This window comes from Gastrolobium bilobum, unplaced genomic scaffold, assembly GCF_033153095.1.
Source record: "Gastrolobium bilobum isolate Gb01-03AN ecotype WA unplaced genomic scaffold, APGP_CSIRO_Gbil_v1 utg13468, whole genome shotgun sequence".
NCBI classification, from domain to species: domain Eukaryota; kingdom Viridiplantae; phylum Streptophyta; class Magnoliopsida; order Fabales; family Fabaceae; genus Gastrolobium; species Gastrolobium bilobum.
The window spans coordinates 281,667-301,213 of record NW_026898617.1 but is presented as its reverse complement, the minus strand read 5'-3'; the positions used below and the strand labels follow the sequence as shown (position 1 = coordinate 301,213).

At 31.7% G+C, this 19,547-nt stretch overlaps 2 protein-coding genes across 5 annotated transcripts; one reads left to right on the top strand and one right to left on the bottom strand.

Moving 5' to 3' along the window:
* Window positions 1–881: 881 nt before the first annotated feature.
* Window positions 882–3,472, bottom strand: LOC133317716 (CBS domain-containing protein CBSX5-like). The gene is made up of 2 exons (XM_061519599.1): window positions 2,985–3,472; window positions 882–2,508 (listed from the first exon to the last, which is right to left on the bottom strand). The coding sequence occupies exons 1-2, from the start codon at window positions 3,353–3,355 to the stop codon at window positions 1,689–1,691; spliced, it is 1,191 nt and encodes a 396-aa protein (XP_061375583.1). The 5' UTR covers window positions 3,356–3,472; the 3' UTR covers window positions 882–1,688.
* Window positions 3,473–9,335: 5,863 nt separating this feature from the next.
* On the top strand, window positions 9,336–18,374 carry LOC133317683 (splicing factor U2af large subunit B-like). Of its 4 annotated transcripts, XM_061519550.1 has the most exons (19): window positions 9,336–9,480; window positions 9,614–9,698; window positions 10,282–10,445; window positions 10,582–10,692; window positions 11,138–11,199; window positions 11,812–11,894; window positions 11,980–12,024; window positions 12,114–12,173; window positions 12,806–12,866; window positions 13,612–13,724; window positions 14,672–14,787; window positions 14,892–14,990; window positions 15,140–15,215; window positions 15,378–15,466; window positions 16,250–16,313; window positions 16,401–16,499; window positions 16,755–16,836; window positions 17,725–17,792; window positions 18,081–18,374. In XM_061519550.1, the coding sequence occupies exons 2-19, from the start codon at window positions 9,645–9,647 to the stop codon at window positions 18,216–18,218; spliced, it is 1,584 nt and encodes a 527-aa protein (XP_061375534.1). In that variant the 5' UTR covers window positions 9,336–9,480; window positions 9,614–9,644; the 3' UTR covers window positions 18,219–18,374. The 4 variants fall into 4 exon arrangements, with proteins under 4 accessions (XP_061375534.1, XP_061375535.1, XP_061375537.1 ...); XM_061519551.1 differs by having other exon boundaries at window positions 9,337–9,698; window positions 11,824–11,894; XM_061519553.1 differs by lacking the exon at window positions 11,980–12,024 and having other exon boundaries at window positions 9,337–9,698; window positions 11,824–11,894.
* The last annotated feature ends 1,173 nt before the right edge of the window (window positions 18,375–19,547 follow it).

The following is a 19,547-nucleotide window of genomic DNA, read 5'->3' as shown; positions in this document are numbered from 1 at the left end:
ATCTTCTTTGCTCGTACAAATTCACTTATAATCAACTTGTCTATTTTGTTTGAGATACTAAATAAATTTTATTATTAAACTAAATAATCTGAATATAAAAGAAACAAACATAATTTAGACGGTTAAGTATTATTTTATGTGAGTTATCATTTAAACTTCTTTGAATACAAAATATCTTGCAGCTAGCAACAAGGCGAAGGGAAGACGATGCTATTGAACGCTTCAAAAATTCTTAAGCAAGATTACTGTGACATTATCTGGGGTCACTTAAATTCCTCAAGAAAGCCAAATTGAGTGTCCCCATCATCTAGTATCAACATGAAGGTCGTTCTTAGCAGTGACTTCCTTGATAGTTCTAACCATAATCAACTTGCCATTAACAATTACAACATCAAAAATAGTCACGTCATGGTTCAGTTTATAAAATAAAATTACTTAAATATCAAATTTTCATTATATGTGGCAGCTACCTTAAGTGAAAGAAAGTCATAAAAGTTTTATCAGAGCGACATATTGCAAATTACGTCGCCTCACGCGTAGCTTTCAAGCTTAGTTTTTCATGGAAAGGGAATCGAATTTGACCTTTCAAAGGCATCCGAATCTCTCGACACAGTATATGCTACTGTCAGTCATAAGCAGCACCTCCTAATTAGCAATTGCCACAATCATACAGTTTCGTAATTGGAATTCATAGATTGCTTATCATCTCCTCTCAGGATTGTTTTCCTAATATAATTTTTTTTTTCTTGAGTAAAAATTGTTGCTGCAGTTTTTTTTAAATGATGGATATGTTGTGGGATATAAAATTCGCTATGAAACAAGCTTTTGGTAATACCACTTTTTAATTTATGCATAATACTAAGAATGGCAATAAATTTTTACACAATATGGCATTCTTTAAAAAGAATCAAAATTAATAGTGTTAAACACTGGATGTCTAGCAAGGATGAGCTAGTGTTTGTATCTAAGGATATATGGGAGAAACAACTGATAAATTAAGTACAGTATCTCCAACCAAGGACGTGTGTCCTCCCTAACACTGTTTCAGCCTTTTTTATAGAAGTCTCATGGTAATTGGGAGAGTGGAAGATGATCCAAAACATGAAATCCAACGACCCACGACCCGGGCTATGGAGCATGGCGGGCTGCCTAGCAAGGGCAAATTCCGGCCATGAATCAATACAGCATCTCTACTCTTTAGGTCCCATTTCTCAAATAAGGTCCCAAACCCGGAACCCATCCTGGAACAAAAAGTATAAGAAATCTAAATTTAACATCGTTCATTTAAAAAACATTTAAAATTCTTTATTAAATTCATATAAAGAAAGGGTTGTTTTCTTAAAGTGCACGTAATTTACTCTAAAGTATTGTATTCTTAAAGTATTCTACTTTTGAGTTTGGTTATGCAAGTCATTAAAAAAAAATGAAAAATCAATAAAGCACCCACATTATCATTCTCCCCAAAAAGATAATAAAAGTCGTACTCTTACGCACAAGCACGTAAACGAAAAAGGAACTTTTTTGGTTCTGGTACCTGTGTACCTGCGTTTATGAACAAAAAACAAATTTGACACAATCCGAGTTATCTACCACATGTTTGATTTTTTGAGAAAACTAAAGAAGATGAGTGGCATTTATTAATTAGCGCGAAGCAGTTGTTTTCATCATCTTCTGTCTCTGGGTTGGCACTAGGATTTCAGGTGTTCTCTGAAAATTTTCAACATGCTTTCAAAGGTAACAATACCAGTCAAGGTTCCATCCTCTTCTACAACCCACACGTAACTCACACGGTGGGAAAGTGCCTGAATCATAACAGCCACCAAAGAGCTCCATGGGTAGCAAACAATGGCCTCTGACCTCCTAACTACCCTTGCTGAGTACCCTCCAAGCTTCCAATTCTTCCCCGAACAAAACTCTTCATCAGATGAAGTTGAAGAAAACGAGGACCAAGAAGAAAGCCCAGTTTCATCTCCAAGTAACTCCAAAGCAGCTCCTAGATTCTTCTCTTCGAGTCTCTCCTTCACAAGCTGAACCAGGTCCTCCGGTGGACCACTGCAGTCGATGTAGGCCATGAGGTCACCGGCGGAGAGTGTGGCAAACGCGGGCACAATGGCCTCATCGCAAGAGTTAAGCATGAACGGTGAGATTTCACCGACGAACTTGCCCTGCGGATCAACAATGGCAACAGAACTCTGGCGAATGAGGGAAACGGCGAGAAGCTCCAAAGCAGAGGAGGCAGGGTCATCATAGTTAACAACCAAGAGGTTTTGAGTGTCAATGACGCCCAGTGTGTTGATGGAGCTTGCGGGTGTTGGTGAAAACACCCCAATTGAGTTCAGTAGGTAACGAATCACGTCCTCTTGGGTGAGCCAGCAGAAGGTGCGGTTCTTGTTGCAAAACATGGAATCCAAAGATTCAACCACCCTTTTCTTTGAGCTGCTCTGGTTTTGTATCGGTATCACCAGATTCTGCACCCCTTCATACAAAGCATCTATAGCCTCCAACAAGCTGCAAGAAAACAAAATCACAAGGGGAAAAAACATCACACTATTTTCTTAATTAAGCACACCCACGTACGCAATTCTTGAGTTGAAGAAGATTTAATACATTACGTCTTTCAAATCCAATTAAGCTAAAAGTTCCTTTTTACATAAATAAATAACAAAAGGTGATTCTTTCAAATCCAATTATGGTAAAAGTGCCTTTTTGTATTATGTAATACACTTTGTTCTTGACCATTAAAAGTATATGTTCTCAAGTTAAAGCAAAATCACTTTTTTTTTCTTTAGATTTTGTAAAGATGATTCTAACATGACGGCTGGAATCTGGAAGAAAGGAAAAGTCAAGAAAAGGTCAAAAGTTTAAAAAAGAAATCACTTTAATCTATAAGAAAAAATAGGGTTAATATTTTACAATTGATAGAGTCAAACAAAAAATAATATCAAAATTAACAGAAAAGTGATTCACGAGAAGGAAAAGAAAACCTCGCATTGGGTTCGATATGTCGGACGATGCCGGAATTATCGGGGATGAGAATGGAGATCGGAGATTGAAGCGCGACGGCAGGGGAAGAGAGGTTATGGGGTTTGCAGAGGAAGCATATGATATCGACCATGCAAACCTTACCGATGCATCTACAATTATGCTCCTCCTCGTCCTCGTTTTGAGGTTCTTCTTGGCGTTGATGGTTCTTGGAGAGAGAGTGATGGCAGTTCCAGATGCTGACGTAGCTGTCGCCGGTTCTCTTGAGGGCGGAGAGGGCGTCGGCTACGGTGTCGGTGACAGAAAGTGACCGGAGCGCGGGTTTCCCAAGACACAGATCGGATACCTCATACCCTGAAAATCTCACTGCCATACACAGCCCAAGAAAAAATCGATGACCAGAAGAATTACAAAGAGAGAGAGAAAGAAAACGAAGGGTTTTTGTTTATGATGGTATTTAAATGTGATTGAGATTTTTCGAGAAAGAAAATTGTTGAGAAACGGAGCAATTAGTGGCTGAAAACGAGGGGATATATTTATAGGCTTGTGGTGACCTAAACAGCCTGTAATGTAATCCCGTACAGAAACTGGTTACGTACGGAGGTGAAGGGGAAATGTAATGGGAAAAAATAAAAATCACATGAAAAAGTGTAGGTAAAATGTAATAATTTTAAAATAGTTTTAATGTTTTTAAACTTTAAAGTGAACATAGATAAGTTATCTACGTTCACTTTTAAAATGAAGTTGTTTTGGATTGAAAAATTAAAAAATTATATTTAAAAAGATTATTATAACTCTAAAATAAATTATTATTACAAAATACCTTGATTTTCACCTCAAAACGACGTCGTTTTGAATTCAATGTAGATAACTTATCTACATTGACTGTAGAAAAAGCGAACCCTTTTAAAATAGATAGTTATAAAATGATAATTGTGTATGATTATAATTTTAAGATAGAAAAATATATTTTTCCTTTAACATAAGAAAAAAATTGTCTTATATTGAGACAAAAAAAATGAGGCCAGCAAATAAAAAAAAATAAAAGCAAAAACTTGACATGAAATTCAATCTATGTATAGAAATCAAATATTCGTTGTATAAAAGAAGAAAAACATTTTTCTTTACCTTTCTGGTATTATCATTTCATGTATTTTTTTTTTTCTTCCAAAAACGAGGATTCCGAGGTGAGGTGAAGATGTGGGTAACGCTTTGCTTATAAAATTTTAATTATTAATAATAGAGGTGGGGCCTTCTTCCTTCCTAGATTGTTCACGTCCACGAGATCTTTCTAATTCGACAAGTAGAATTTCAATTGGAATACAAATATTGATTGATTTTGCCCTATCTGTTGTTGTCTCGTTTTCATGTCACTGTTTACAACTGGCACCCACAGTTTTTTGGGGGTTTATTACTGCTCTGAATGACTCTGATGGCCCTCCATATGAACCATTTAATAAGGCATCTTCATGTCAAATTTGTAATCTTTTTTATTTAAATTTATAATTATTTAGTCGGGTTTTTGACCAAGTAAATGTACTTTTATAAATGATTTATCAAATTACACTACTTTTTTTAATTATATATCACTTTGAATTTTTTCCATGTTGATAAAGAATTAAATTCTGTTTGAAATTAAATTTCACGGTAACTAAAATAGTATGATTAATGCAAATTTAAAAACTAATTATTCAATTATTTTTGAAATTATTTGAAAAATAATATGATAAGACACGACTAACATAATCGATACTCAGTCATTTATTTCAAATTTCATTATCATTTCTATCTCTATTTCCGCACTTTGCAATAATAGTAATTAATATCATATAATAATTAATATTATTTTAGAAATTAATATTGAATTTATTTAATCAAATAATTATTAACATAATAAATAATTATTATGCGAAATTATTAAAATTCTTTTACATTTAAAAATATTAAATCTGTTACATTCTATGACAATTTGAAAATTAATTTTTTTCATTTTTTATGAAATAATTTAAATATTTTGTGTTATTTTATAATAATTTAAAATAATTTCTTAATTATCATATAATTTTATTAATTTTATTGAAATCATAAAAATAACAATTAAATTTATAGGGATTTCAAAAAAAAAATTGGGAAAATTATTTATTGTTATATATATTTTATGGGTTCATTTTTTCTTCAGAAAATACAGATAAGTTATCTGCATTGAGTCCAAAGCGACATTATTTTTTGCGGAAATCAAGGTATTTTTGTAATTTTAATTTAAATCAGGGTTATAATAGTCTTTATAATTATAATTTTTTAATATTTGAACACCAAAACAACGTCACTTTTAAGAATAAATGCAGATAACTTATTTGCAGTAACTGTAGAAATATTTTTATTATATTATATATATATATATATTCTTATGCAAATTATTTTCCCATGGTGAGATTCGTGCTTTCAATTATATATTTTTCTATTATTTTAAGTTATCCGTTGTTCTTTTCTAATATGTCCAATCATTTAAATATTTCACCAAATGCAGTGTCCAATAATAAATTAAGAAAATTAAATACTGGCAAATGTCTTAATTTTCTTTGTAAAATGCAAAGTTGCATATTTAATTCAAATATTTAATTATTGAAACACCTTCTTGGACATGTATATTTCACCAAATGGCATGTTTGGTGCATAGTATAAGATAAAACTTGATAGTATAAGGTCTGATTGTATAGGATCTGATTAAATTTTAACACTATCCATTGTTTGATATGATATTATATAAGTTAATATCCTCTAGTGTTGTTTACCAAAAAAAAATATCCTCTAGTGTTTGATAATGCACTGTAATACTGAATAGGATAAAAATAAATATTTTAAAGAAAAATACCCTCGAATAAAGAATTTATATAATTATTCCAAATATGTCGTATGATATTAATTTTTATAAAAATCTATTGATCAGTGTGTTCAAGAAATATATTAATTTTTATAAAACCAAAATTTTCCGATGTTTTAAAAAGTAATATATTAAAAAAATAATTTTTATTTTAATATATTAATATAAAATGATATATTAGTTCTTGAGAATTGTACTTATAAGCAATATTAAAACATCAACCCCTCCTAAACTCATCTTCGTAGGCCTGATTAAGTTATACATCATTTTGGAATATGTTTGGTACACAATATAGGATGAGGTCTAATAATATAAGACCTGATAATATAAGGCCTGATTAAATTTTAATATTATCCAACGTTTGGTATGATATTGTATAAGATAATATATTGTATAAAATAATATCATTCAATATTTGATAATGTACTGTATAATACTAGATAAGATAAAAATAATATTTTTGACAAAAATACCTTTTAATAATGAATTTATATAATTCTCACAAATATATCAAACGATATTAATTTTTTTAGAAATTTGTTGATCAGTGTATCCAGAAAATATATTAATTTTTATAAAAATATAAATCTTCAATTTTTTAAAAAATTTATATATTAAAATTTTATATTTTATTTTAATATATTAATATTAAAATAATATATTAATTCTTGATAATTGCATTGGTTAATACATCAACTCCTTATCAGGCCTAATCCTACCCTCTTAGTCCTGATTAAGTTATACATCATCTTGATGTATAATGGGATCCTACTGTATAAGCTTATACTATACGATGGTTACACCAAACAACTAAAAATGTCATAACGTCTAGTATAAGCTTATACTGTCAAGCCTTATACATCACACCAAATAGGCCCTTGTTGTGTTAGGGCATGTTTGGTGCATAGTATAGGATAAGGATTGATAGTATAAGACCTGATTGAATTTGAATACTATCCAGCGTTTAGCACGGTATTGTATAAAATAATATATTGTATAAGATAATATCATCTAGTATTTGGTAATGCACTGTATAATACTATATAGGATAAAAATAAATATTTTTAATAAAAATATCCCTTAATAAATAATTTATATAATTCTTCAAAAAATGTCCTATGATTTAATTTTTATAAAAATTTATTGATCAGTGTGTCCAAAATATAAATTAATTTTTATAAAAATAAAAGTATTCAATATTTTAAAAATTAATATATTGAAAAAATAATTTTTATTTTAATAGATTAATATTAAAATAATATATTAATTTTTGAGAATTACATTGGTTAACGATGTTAATACATCAATCTCTTATCAGGCCTTATCCCTCACCCTTAGGCCATTTTGTCCATCTTCTTGTCTGAACTGGGCTTTCATGTCTGCATAGAATTTGTATCCCTCTGAGTTATCTTTAAAACGCAACAAGAACGAAGTCAAACGGACACTTGTGGGGTGACATATGATCAAAATACTAAAGTAACATAAAACTGAAAATTTATGACGAAAATAAATTAAACCCAATAAACAACCAAAAAAACTAATTTAACCCAAAAAACCATTATTTTCATTCCAATTAATCCTAAAATACTAATCAAGAGTGATAAATAAGTGCAAAAAAATATCAATTATCAAGTTTTCTCACACTTATCTTTTTGCACTCCTAAGCAAAATCAAAACTCAAAACAAACAAAAGCAACGACTAAAAGATTAAACTTTCGTTTCTAAAAATTGTCAAGAATACAGAGCTTGAATATAGATCACCGAATTGAAACTATACTAACGAAACATAACTGAAATAAACCAATTTGATCCATTAAGTTTAAGCATAGAGCGCATAGAGCTTGAGTTACCTTCCATTTCAATTTACATTTCAAATACCCATAATTATAAGGGTTTTATAAGAGTTATGTTGTAGGAAAAGTGATTGTGTAATGTTATAGAGATTTATTTTACGTGCCTTAACTTTTTATTTATTTTTTTGTTTTAAAAAGTGTGAGCCCCACAAAATGTTGTGAGGGTAGAAAAATTTGTTATGTTATATTAAAGGATAAAACAAAAACCCTAATTATAAACCAAAGCTCTTTGGGCCAAACACAATAACCAAGTGCAAATTAAAGTAAACTTATAACTAAGAAAAACAACATCAATAACAACAGTAATACCAGCAACACAGTAATTTGATACATAAGAATTTCTACATGAAAAATCCAATACGAGAAGAAAAACAACGAGATACCAAAACTTTCACCATTAACAATTAATAATAATAAGGACTCATATAAATTGTTATCTCTCTTTAATAATAGAGGAATCCAACATCATCATTAAATAAATGGAAATCAAAAAGAGAGGAAAATCCAATATCCTACTATCTTTTCTCTTCTCCAACAGCGTTGCTATTTTTCCTTCTCACCAACAAAAAAAAAAAAAACACAAACCAGTGGCAATGTACGTATTATTTCTTCTTTATGTGTAGCCGATGCTGTCTTTTTTTTTTTTTTTTTTTTCTTCAAGTAGACTAAGTTATTGAAATGGGCCAAGGTCAACTACTAAAAATAATGGGTCACAGACCCATCAATAACAAATTCAAATCCTTATTTTTTAGAACAAGATAACATCTGAATATTCCTTCGTTCTCGTGTAAACATGTATGATTAATTTTTTAATCAATATTAAGCATAACGGAGTATTGACAAAATCACTATTACAATAATTCTCTATAAACCAAACTATTTTTTAAAATTAAAATATTACATGCTTGTTTTTATTTAGGGTTCACTTTTTCTACAGTTACTACATATAAGTTATTTGCAATAAGTCCAATACGACGTCATCTTGAGACATAAATCATGATGTTTTTGTATTTTTAATTTATTTCAGAGTTATTATAGTCTTTATAATTATAATTTTCTAATCTTTCAATCTCAAAACGACGTCGTTTTAAAAGTAAATGCATATAACTTATCTGCATTAATTGCAATTTTTTTTTTCTGTTTTATATATATATTATGATTTATATTTTTATCACTAATAAAATAATATTATTACAATTAGAGAGATGCTATACCTATAACCTCTTATAATTATTTTCTTTATATTTAGATTAAAATCAAATTAATCGTTACAAAATTTGAAAGTTAGTTTTGATTTTGATTCAAAATCTTTGTTTATAAGTATAACCTCTCCAAACAATTAAATATATTTTTTCTTAAATATTTTTTATTATATACAAATAAATAAAAGATTGGTTATATTTGTATTTTTTCTTACCATATATTATAATTATTTCAGTTAACGTTGGATTAAATTAAATTTATAGTTATAAAATAATGAAAATTAATTTAATTTTCATCCAACTATAATAAAAATTATTGTGAGAGATTGTAAGAAAAAAAAAATCTGATTATAAGCTGCTATATTGCATAGCATACTCGATAATTTCACGGTAAACATATACACCAAACTAAAATATTCGACAAATTTTTAAATTATGAGTTCTTCTACATGATCAGAAATGTTGCTCGAATTTTGTATAGATAGAAATATTTGACACAAGAAAGAAAACCTGACGAACCATCCTTTCTCCTCCTTTTTTTTTTTTTGGCATAGATCGTTAGGTGTGATTTGATTGGTGAAAATATTTTTTATTTTTATTTTTATTTTATCAATTTTCTGTATCAATTTCCTGTAATTTCATGTTTTGAATTCAAAAATGGTTGGTTGCCATTAAAAGATTAACGATTGATTTAGGGTTTCAAGTTCTATACCTGCCTTGCCTGCAATGTCTGACATCGAAAATCACGCTTCCCTTCGTGGTGGTTCATCGCCCGACGAGGTTCCCCCCCCACTTTATGTATTTATTTTTTCCCGAATGGTTAATTTCTTTGTATGTGGTTCGTGTCGCTTCTGTAATTCATACATCGAGATCCTTTCTTGTTTGAGGTCTTTTTGTCGCTTTGAAGTCTTTATATCATAATTTTCACCTTGTTTGCAATTTTTTTTTTGTGTTTTTAGTTTATAGTTTCATTCATTTTGGATATGATACTCCGGGATGTTGTTTGATGTGTTTTAATCACATATATATGTTCATAATTGGTGCATGATTGAGCAAGAGGAGTGAAGAGATTTCATGACCTGCTGTAGTGGTGTTAAGGGTATTCCCGGTTTAGATGTCTTTCTCGCTGAAATAGTTTATCTTTTTTTGGGGTTTGGGGCTTGCTCACTGAAAAGATTTCATTACCTGCAGTAGTGGTGTTAACTTAAGGGTATTTCTCTAAAATTTCCTGCAATGTGCATTTGTTTCGTAAGATTAAAATATGCTTTGTATATTGTTTGAATACTCCGTGCTTATTTTTTTGGCTGGTCTCCTGGTAATTGTGGTTCCAGTGAGTTGACTCAATGTTTTTAAATTACTTCAGCCAGTTTCTCGTGGATCAGCTCATAAGAGTTTGAGGATGAGAGAGCGAGATGGAGAGAGGAAACCTTTTCATAACCGCCACCACAGAGACTATAGGGATGGGGGTTTTAAAGGAAGGGGCAAATATGACAGTTATAATCGTCACCGGAGCCGTGATTATGATAGGTTACTCTATTGACCATTCTTTCCCCATTTTTCTAATATTTTTCTGAAGAAATTTATAGATCATCCATCACCTTTCTTTGTGTATCTTTCCTCTATTTATCATTTCATATATTGGATAGATATGTTCCTTTTGTAGGCATAATGACCATGTTCGCGATGGAGATACAAGGCACAAATATGGAGCATATTCAAAGAGATCCAGGGGAGAATCTAGATCACGATCCAGATCCCCTTCTCGTTCAGAATGGTACCTGGACTTCAATTTTCAGTGTCTCCATTGTTCTTGTCGATCTTCTTGCTCTTGAATAGCTACCAACCAATACTTATTTGATTTCTGAGCCCTAATGATATTCTAGCCTCAGTTTCGAACTCAGTGTTAGCATAATTAAAATATAAAGGGCCATTTCAGGCTTGGTAATTAGTAATTACTGATTGGCTCACCTGTATTTATACTGAAAACAACTTGTTTTGAAAAAGTTCCTGTCTTTTGTAGATTTTTCTAAAAAAATTCCTATAATTGAGCAAACATTTGTTTTGCATGTTAAATTTTCCTTAACTTATGTTTTGTTGTTCTGTAATGTTATCATTCTTTTATTCTAATATGATATACTCTTGAGCTCCTCGTTGTCTTTTAGTTTTGGTTAATTGTGTTTTTTTCATTTATCTTCTGTTGTATCTAATTGTGACTGCAGCAAAAAGACCTCTGGTTTTGACCTTGCACCACCTGCTGCGGGCGTAACACCTGGTGTTTCAGGTTTTTACGTAAACCCTTAATTTAATGCATTACATGTATGGATTCCTCCTTAGATTATGCTTACAGCCTTCATTTGGTCTTCTTTTGTTTTTTGGCATATTCAGTCTGCAATAATTGTTGCCTTAGTTTATGTGTTTTCATTGATATTTTCTGTACATTTTAAAGTGATAAATTCACTTTTGAAACTAAGAATCATTCTTGTGTTGTTTGGCTGTTGTGTGTGGTTTGTGTTTCTGGCTTATTTTTATGGTTGGGTAAGAAGGCAATGTTGGGCTGCATGTCCTACCAACCTACCTATCAGCGTACACCCTGTAGCATATTCAATGGACAGCCTATGCGTTCTGTAGCTGGACCTTTCACTCTCAACTGGCAAAAGTTGCCTATTGGTAGACACATTTCCCCCCAGCATCTGCAGTGATCAAACTCATTTCTAAATTTTTATATTTTTCATGCTATATAGTAGGTATGATATATTTTCTTTCATTTTGGCTTTATTTGTTGTCAAATGGATGCTTGTAAGCCTCTTCTTTGTTTGATCTAGTGACAAGCTACAAAACCATGCAATGTTTTTTCTGTACAACTTATTTCCTCTATATTCTTGTTTCTTAAAAGTTAATAATGCAGGGCAAATGTTGGGTATTAACCAAATGATTCAAGGAACTGCACAAAATTTGCCACAATTTGGGATATCGCAGGTGCTTGTTTGTCATGAGTTTTGTGGCAACAGATTTTCAGTTATTTTATTTCTATGAACACTCTAGATGATTTAATTTATCACAGATTGGAGCTTTTTCCTTAATGCAAGTCCAACCTATGACACAGCAGGTTGTGTGACTCCTGATATGTCTGTGTCAATATGTGTGTTCGTAGGCTTATATGTCTTTTGTGACAGTTTCTATTTTCTTGTTCTAAAGGCTACAAGGCACGCACGGCGAGTGTATGTTGGTGGGCTTCCTCCTTTGACTAATGAACAGGTTCTCTTTGTGTGCATGTGTGTGTTTTGACTATCAATTAAGTGTTGTGGGTTCCACAGATCAATTTTTGATATGTCTTGAGATCCATTAATGAGGAAAAAAAATTTAAGTTCCTATGTAGACAGATAAACCATATAAGATCTATAATATTTTCAAATGACTGACAACCCTTACAAGTATTGCCTTCCAGTTCTTTATGAGAACAAATTTTACCTTATTTGTAAAGATATGTTGCAATTATATAAAGACAATATTGGTGGTAAAATGATTTAGCATTCATGATTATGATAACCAAGGAAGTGCAAAAGAATTGCAATTTTCAAGTAATTTGGAGTCATTACTATTATAGGGGACATACTGGTCTTCTAGAATGAATTCTAGCCACAATAGACTTTTTTAGTGAAAAGTATTACTTTATTCATGCTCGCTGCATTGTTTATGTTCTTCAGTGCTTTTTTTTTTTTTTTTGGGTATTTACTATTCCTGGACGCAAGATTCCAGTGGATATAGCATATTACGTTCTTCTGTCTGCTCAATTAGCAAAATTGGGTTAGATTAAAACTAGCATAATCTAAGAATTGTTTCCCTGTGCTTTTTGCAATTATTTTGAGGTTCTTTTATTTTTGAAACAGTCAATTGCAGCATTCTTCAGCCACGTCATGATTGCTATTGGGGGGAATTCTACTGGAACAGGTGCAATATGCATACTAATTTATTTTGTAATTAGACACCTGTATAAGACCTAGTACTTGTTTGGGAGCTCTTATTTTTAGCTTCTCTTCTCCATATAAGCAAAAGCTTAGCTGACCATAATTTTACAAAAATTCTTATAATAAAAAGAGATTTTTTTTTTTATAATGAAGAAAAAAAGAAAGAGCTAAAAGCTCCTGGAGGAGCTTTTTTAAGATGTATGTTAGCTTTTTGGAATTCTCATATTTATTTTCCAATTTTATCCTTATTCTAAACTTGTATTTATAAATTTTATCATTTACCCTAACAGTTTATATAATTATCAAACAACTTTTAGCTTTATTTTTTAAGCTCTTTTTTTTAACTTTACCTCAAAAGTAGCTTTTAGCTTAAATAAAAGATGTGCCAAACAAGCTTTTAGCACAGTTACGTTACTCAATAGCTTATTTGAGAATGTTGTTTTCATTAATTCAACCTTTGAATTACAAGAAATCATCTTCTTGATATAGCCTTTTAAATTTAAAGAAAAACTGGACAGTATAGGTTTGCAATCAAACATGCTTACTTACAATTCACCATTTGTATTGATAAAATAGTAGAAATAGATTTGTCTGTAAGAAGTTATTATCAGTGTAAGTGTCTCGAGTCTTATACTAGTGTCAATTGATCCCCATCTGATATAGATATTATTTATTTCCTTCCAACATTGCTTTATTGTATTGTTTATTCAAGATTTTCTGATTTATAGGTGATTCTGTTGTCAATGTCTACATCAATCATGAGAAGAAATTTGCATTTGTGGAGATGAGAACTGTTGAAGAAGCTAGTAATGCAATGGCATTAGATGGAATAATATTTGAGGCAAGTATTGCCATGTTAATATTCTTGCACTGGTATCATAAGGTTTTATTATATAAAAGTGAAATAAGTGATAGAAGGAATTAAATAAGGAGCATGGCAATTGTTGTATGGTCCATCCATTCATTTTCCATCATTAGTCATAACTAAATGCTTGAGGTTTCTGTAGTCTTTGTCATTCTCAAGGTTATGACAAATTAAAACCAATGGATCATGTATTACCAAAAATATAAAAAAAAACAGAGAGCTTTAATATATTGTTCTACTGGTATATGGCAAATTGCTACCTGCGGTTGGGTTGGGACTGTAGTGTATCCCAGAGTAAGGGTAATGCCTGATATGTTGATTTGCAGTTTTTACAAATTTTTGGTATTGATTTTTTATTTTTTATATATGCCTATGGTCATGGTTAATACAGTTGAAGAATGCTTGTTGATAAAGTAAGCTTCTTGCACAATTCTTAAGTTCTTTACCTGCATATTCGTAAGAGGTTGTTATTTAGTGCATTCTCAATCTAATACTTCATGCAGCCTGTTTGTTCAGACCTATGATGCACGGGTACTAATAATGGGTTGCCATACCGGTACTGGGTATGTATCTGTTACCGGTACTTATTGGATACACATGACTATGTATCCAGTACTCAATTATCGCTAAAGAACAAGTCGATCCATGTAAAACACCTAGTTTTATTACTAAGTGGTTTGGTTTGCTATTTACTCCCTATAAATATTTTTGCTTGCTTCAGTTAGAGTATTATGAAAATTATATTCATCTTATGATTTACTTTAGTTGGTTGTTTTACTGTACCTATACTGGCATAGGTACTCTTGTATCCATGCAACTTAGGCTCAGGCCTTTTTGGAATGTGCAACTTAATGCTTGATAATTTCTATTGAACTTAATGTGTGAGAACACTAAACACTGACATGTTTCTTGTTATATCTCAGGGTGTTGCTGTGAGGGTTCGTAGGCCAACTGACTATAACCCTTCACTAGCTGCAGCTCTAGGTCCCAGCCAGCCAAGTCCATACCTTAACTTGTCTGCTGTTGGACTTTCTGTGGGGTAAGTTGACCATGTAGTTTGATGCGGATGTGCATATTTTATATAGATTTTACATGATGTTCAAAGTTGTTCCTCTATTCTGACCATTTTGGATTTGTTTCCAGTGCAATTGGTGGAACTGAGGGACTTGACCGCATCTTTGTAGGTGGGCTGCCATACTACTTTACTGAAGAACAAATGAAAGAATTGCTCCAGGCTTTTGGGTAAGGCTATCATGCATTTAATTATTCTTAAGTTTGGTCTTTTCTGTATTCTGGAATTTTATTTGATATGTCATTCACGCCTATGGATTTTCTTTACGAACATAAACCTGGTGTATATTTATGTTGTGATGGCATTTGAACCATTGCAGTCCTCTCCGGGCTTTTGATATAGTTAGGGATAAAGACACTGGAAATTCTAAAGGATATGGTTTCTGCATCTATCAGGTGAAGAAATTTGTAATGTAGACAGTGCATCTTTATGATGATATTACTTTTCAACTGTTTCTTTTTCAAGTAGCTACTTTACAATTCACGATTTTTAACCATATGGTAATTTCCTAGCAAAGTATAAAACTTTTTAATTTTTTTTGGGTACAATCTTGTTAGGATCCAGCGGTAACAGACATTGCTTGTGCCTCTCTCAATGGCCTTAAAATGGGTGATAAAACATTGACTGTAAGGCGTGCTACTGTCAGGTTGGATTTTTTACTGAAACAAGTCTGTTATGTGCTTGAACTTGGATTTCATCTATTGCCTCTTTTTTTTTTATACCTCTGTATTAATATCATGGCATACCCAATTTCCAACTCTCCTTCCTTCAACATGTTCCTATCCTATAAAATATGAACATGTATTTAGTTGGCAAGCTAAATAGATGGGAGAAATATGCAATATGAACATGCTAGAAATAGATAGGAGAAATTTAATTTAGAAGAAGAAAGGATCAAGGAGTAGGAAGTAATTTACTGAGACTACTGAATAATTGATCAGTTAGTGACTCCTTTTTAGTTGGCAAGCCCAAGTTAGTTTCAATTTTAAGAAACCTTAAGTAGTGTTCTTCTAAATATTTGTAATTTGATAGAAAACAACGGTTGAGCTAAATCTCTAATTACTAAACCCCTGAATACCCTGATTGCTGATTAATCCTACTTCCCATTGATTTATGGGTAGATCATTCTATTATGCTGTGAAGCTTCTATATACTGGTTCCAATAACCGTTAATATTCTGTGATTTTTGTATTTTGTGGCATACTCTTAATTTTATTCTGCTGTTTGGGAATTGGGTTGCTGTTGTTGATGAGGTGAGCATGGAACAAGGAAGTTAGAAGTGATGTAGATGAATTTTGTACTGTTTGAAACCATTGTTCCAGTACTCTTCACTACATTTTTTCTATTGTCTGAAAATTAAATCTGGGATTATTTATTTTTCTACTTCCTGTTGGTCAACGAAATTCATTACAAACTACTTCTTGGGCAGTGGACATTCTAAAACAGAACAGGAACATATCTTTGCACGGGCACAACAGCATATAGCTATGCAGGTGAAGCACATGTACTTCTACCTCCTATTTTTGTACTTGTTTGCCATTTATTATTGCTCTTGATTATTTGTATGCTTTCATCAACAGAAAGTAGCTCTGGAAGTGGGTGGGTTAAATATTTTAGGAATGGAAAGAGTGCCAACAACAAATGATGAAAGCCCCACTAAAGTCTTATGTTTGACTCAGGTAATTCTGCTTTCTACTTCGTGCATAATTTTATTGTTAACCAAAATAATTGATATAGAGCTTTTCAATAGGTTTGACGTTTGATTTACTTTCTATCCCCCCCGCCCCCCTCTTCTTTCCTCCTCCTCCTCCTCCTCCTCCTCTTCTTCTCTTCATTTCCATTTTATCATAGTTTTACTGTGGTTGTTAACAAATTGATTTGACTGACCCTTGTTGGTCTTTCCCTTCTCCTGTTTTACCTGATTTTCTTTAAAGGCCGTTACTACCGATCAATTGATGGATGACATGGAGTATAAAGAAATATTGGAAGACATGCGGGATGAATGCTGCAAATTTGGTATGCATGTTGTGCAATATGATGTGTCCCATCACTTGCCGTTTTCTACTTAAAGCTGTGCATGTTAATTCATTATATTACATTAAATTTTCTCTGGCTTAGTGAGTGAGTTGGATCTACGTATAATATGTAATTAGATCTTCAGGGAACACTTAACCTTGTTTGCCATTCTGAAGACTTTTTTAAAACTCATTATGTATTGGAAAGCTAGTAAGATTGTTCAACTTATGTCTGGATCTGCATTTTCTAGCTTGGTGTGGAGAAGTTCTCGATTAGTTAACTCTGTCTCTTGTCACCTGGGGCTTTCAAAATGGTTGATAATGACTTTGTACGATGGTTGGTACGCAAGAAAAAATTGTTGAAGTTTGTCTTTCTTGAGATGCCTAATGACAATGCAATTTCTTGGAGTATTCCAAAGGGATAGAGAGAATTAAAAAATATATATAAATACTGTCTATGGCTATTAAATTATAATGTCCCTTTTTTTTTTGAGTAAACTCAAAGGTATCCCCACCCCCGTCGGCGGTGAGACTAATCCCTTTTCGAGCATCGATCGGACCCTTTCGGGGGTGGCTCTATCCAATCCATTTTTTCCATACCCAGAGCTCGAACTCGAGACACTGGTTAAGGGAACACAGACTCCTTCCATCTGTGCGAACGGGATTGGGTTATAATGTCCCTTTATGTACTGGTCAATATAGTTTTTGGAACTCTGGTGCTTACTTCATGACTTTATTTTTTTGAGAGTTTATTTTGTTGCGATATCAAAATGGCAATTGTCTGTTAAAACAAATCAGATTAGAAAAGGTTGCTGTGGAATATCTACTAATGTCTTTGTTCATGGGCTTCTGATTGATATGCTTTCTTGTATTTGGTTGGACTGTATAGGGACCTTGTTGAATGTTGTTATTCCTCGTCCAAAACACAGTGAAGAGCTGCCTCCAGGTATTGGAAAGGTACGTTGTTCAATTGTTATGCGTTTGAGCTCTCGCTTCAGTTGCTAACACGAAAGGGCATGTAGCTCCACTTTGTTATTGTGGGTCTTTGGGTCCCGTGGGCATTTTGGCCCTAACCTGCATGCATTAGGGCCTAATGTGGTGGACTGGCCTAATTTCATCTACCTCGAGCCATAATGCTTTTAAACATTTGAAGGGCATCTTAATTAAGCCTTTAAAGGAGGAATGTTAAGGTAAGAATAATCCAAACTCACAGTTGTTTGAACGTGGTGTTGGTTTCCCCTGTAGGTGTTCTTGGAGTACTCTGATACAGCTGGTTGTTCCGCCGCTAAAAATGCACTAAATGGTAGGAAATTCGGGGGCAATATTGTGACTGCCGTTTATTTTCCTGAAGAAAAATATCTGAGTATGGAGTATGATATATAATCAAATATAAAGATCATTATCTCTTTGTAAAGTTTGTGGCTCACTTTTCGTAACTCAAGTTTTACATGTAATTTTAGAATTGAGTTTTTTAGTTATTATCGGTAATATTTCTTGTAAATCATGCATCGATGATGACTTCACGGGAAAAATCACTTACCACAATTTTAATGATTAACGATTGAACTCTTCAAAATTTGTTTGAGATATAGAATGATGTGTGAATCAAGTCTTGCTCGTTATCGTTGATTTCCATCGTTATCATATTCATCTGATTAAAGGTGAAACTATATATAATTGAAGAGATGTAAATAATGTTATTTCTATAATCAATAAATTATTATTTTACTCAAATTATTACACAAATTAAGAAAGTCAATCTTAAACTATTTTAAGTTTGACTTGAATAATTAAACAATTCTAATATTATAGTTAAAATCATTTATTTGATAAATGAGTTGGATTTATTCTATTTTAATTTTGCTATTATATGCTAATACTAATTGCACTTGGGTTAAGGGGTTAATTTTTTTTTTTTCATACAATGGCGAGATTGAAGTTTGAACTTATAATTTCATATGCTATCCAGATGCTTATCAATTCTAGTTATTTAGTTAAGGGTTAATTTTAGCTTGGGGTATGTTGTGAAATTTGTGGCTTTATTTTTTATATTTACTTATTGTGTGGTTTATACAATTAGGAACGTACTCTCTTATGTTTTTTTTTTTTTTTTTTTTTTTTTTTATAATTTGTAGGGAAAAAAAACACCCCACAGAGACTAAAATTAATATTGTAAAAGAAGAAAAGTCAGCCAAATACCAAGAGAGGTAGAAAAAATAGGTAAATTATCCTCTATAAGATAGTCTAGTGGATATTTAGAGAGTCAATTCGCACAAACATTACTTTCTTTGTAGGAGTGAATCAGCTGCACATCCTAATCTTTTCGAAGTCATGTTCAAATACGAGTCACCAGGCAAGTTTACAGTATTATTTCGTCACATGATTTTAAATTCACGTGTTTCTAATTTATTATGACTATTTTTTTAAAAATGACATTTCTCAAAAATAAATAAATAAGATATTTAGATGGTTAATATAAATCAATACCCAACAATAATTGTCAATCGCTAACCTAAGAAAAGATCGCAATAGAATGTTAAAATTCAATGACAAGACATACACATCATTAATCTAATAGTATATAAGCATTGAAATGGGCAAGGGAGTGACAGATGATCAAAATAGTGATTACAGTACTTAATGATTCGTGATTTCGCAGCTTTCGCTTATGCTCTATATATGGAAGGTTATATTTATTATTAAAAAAATTTA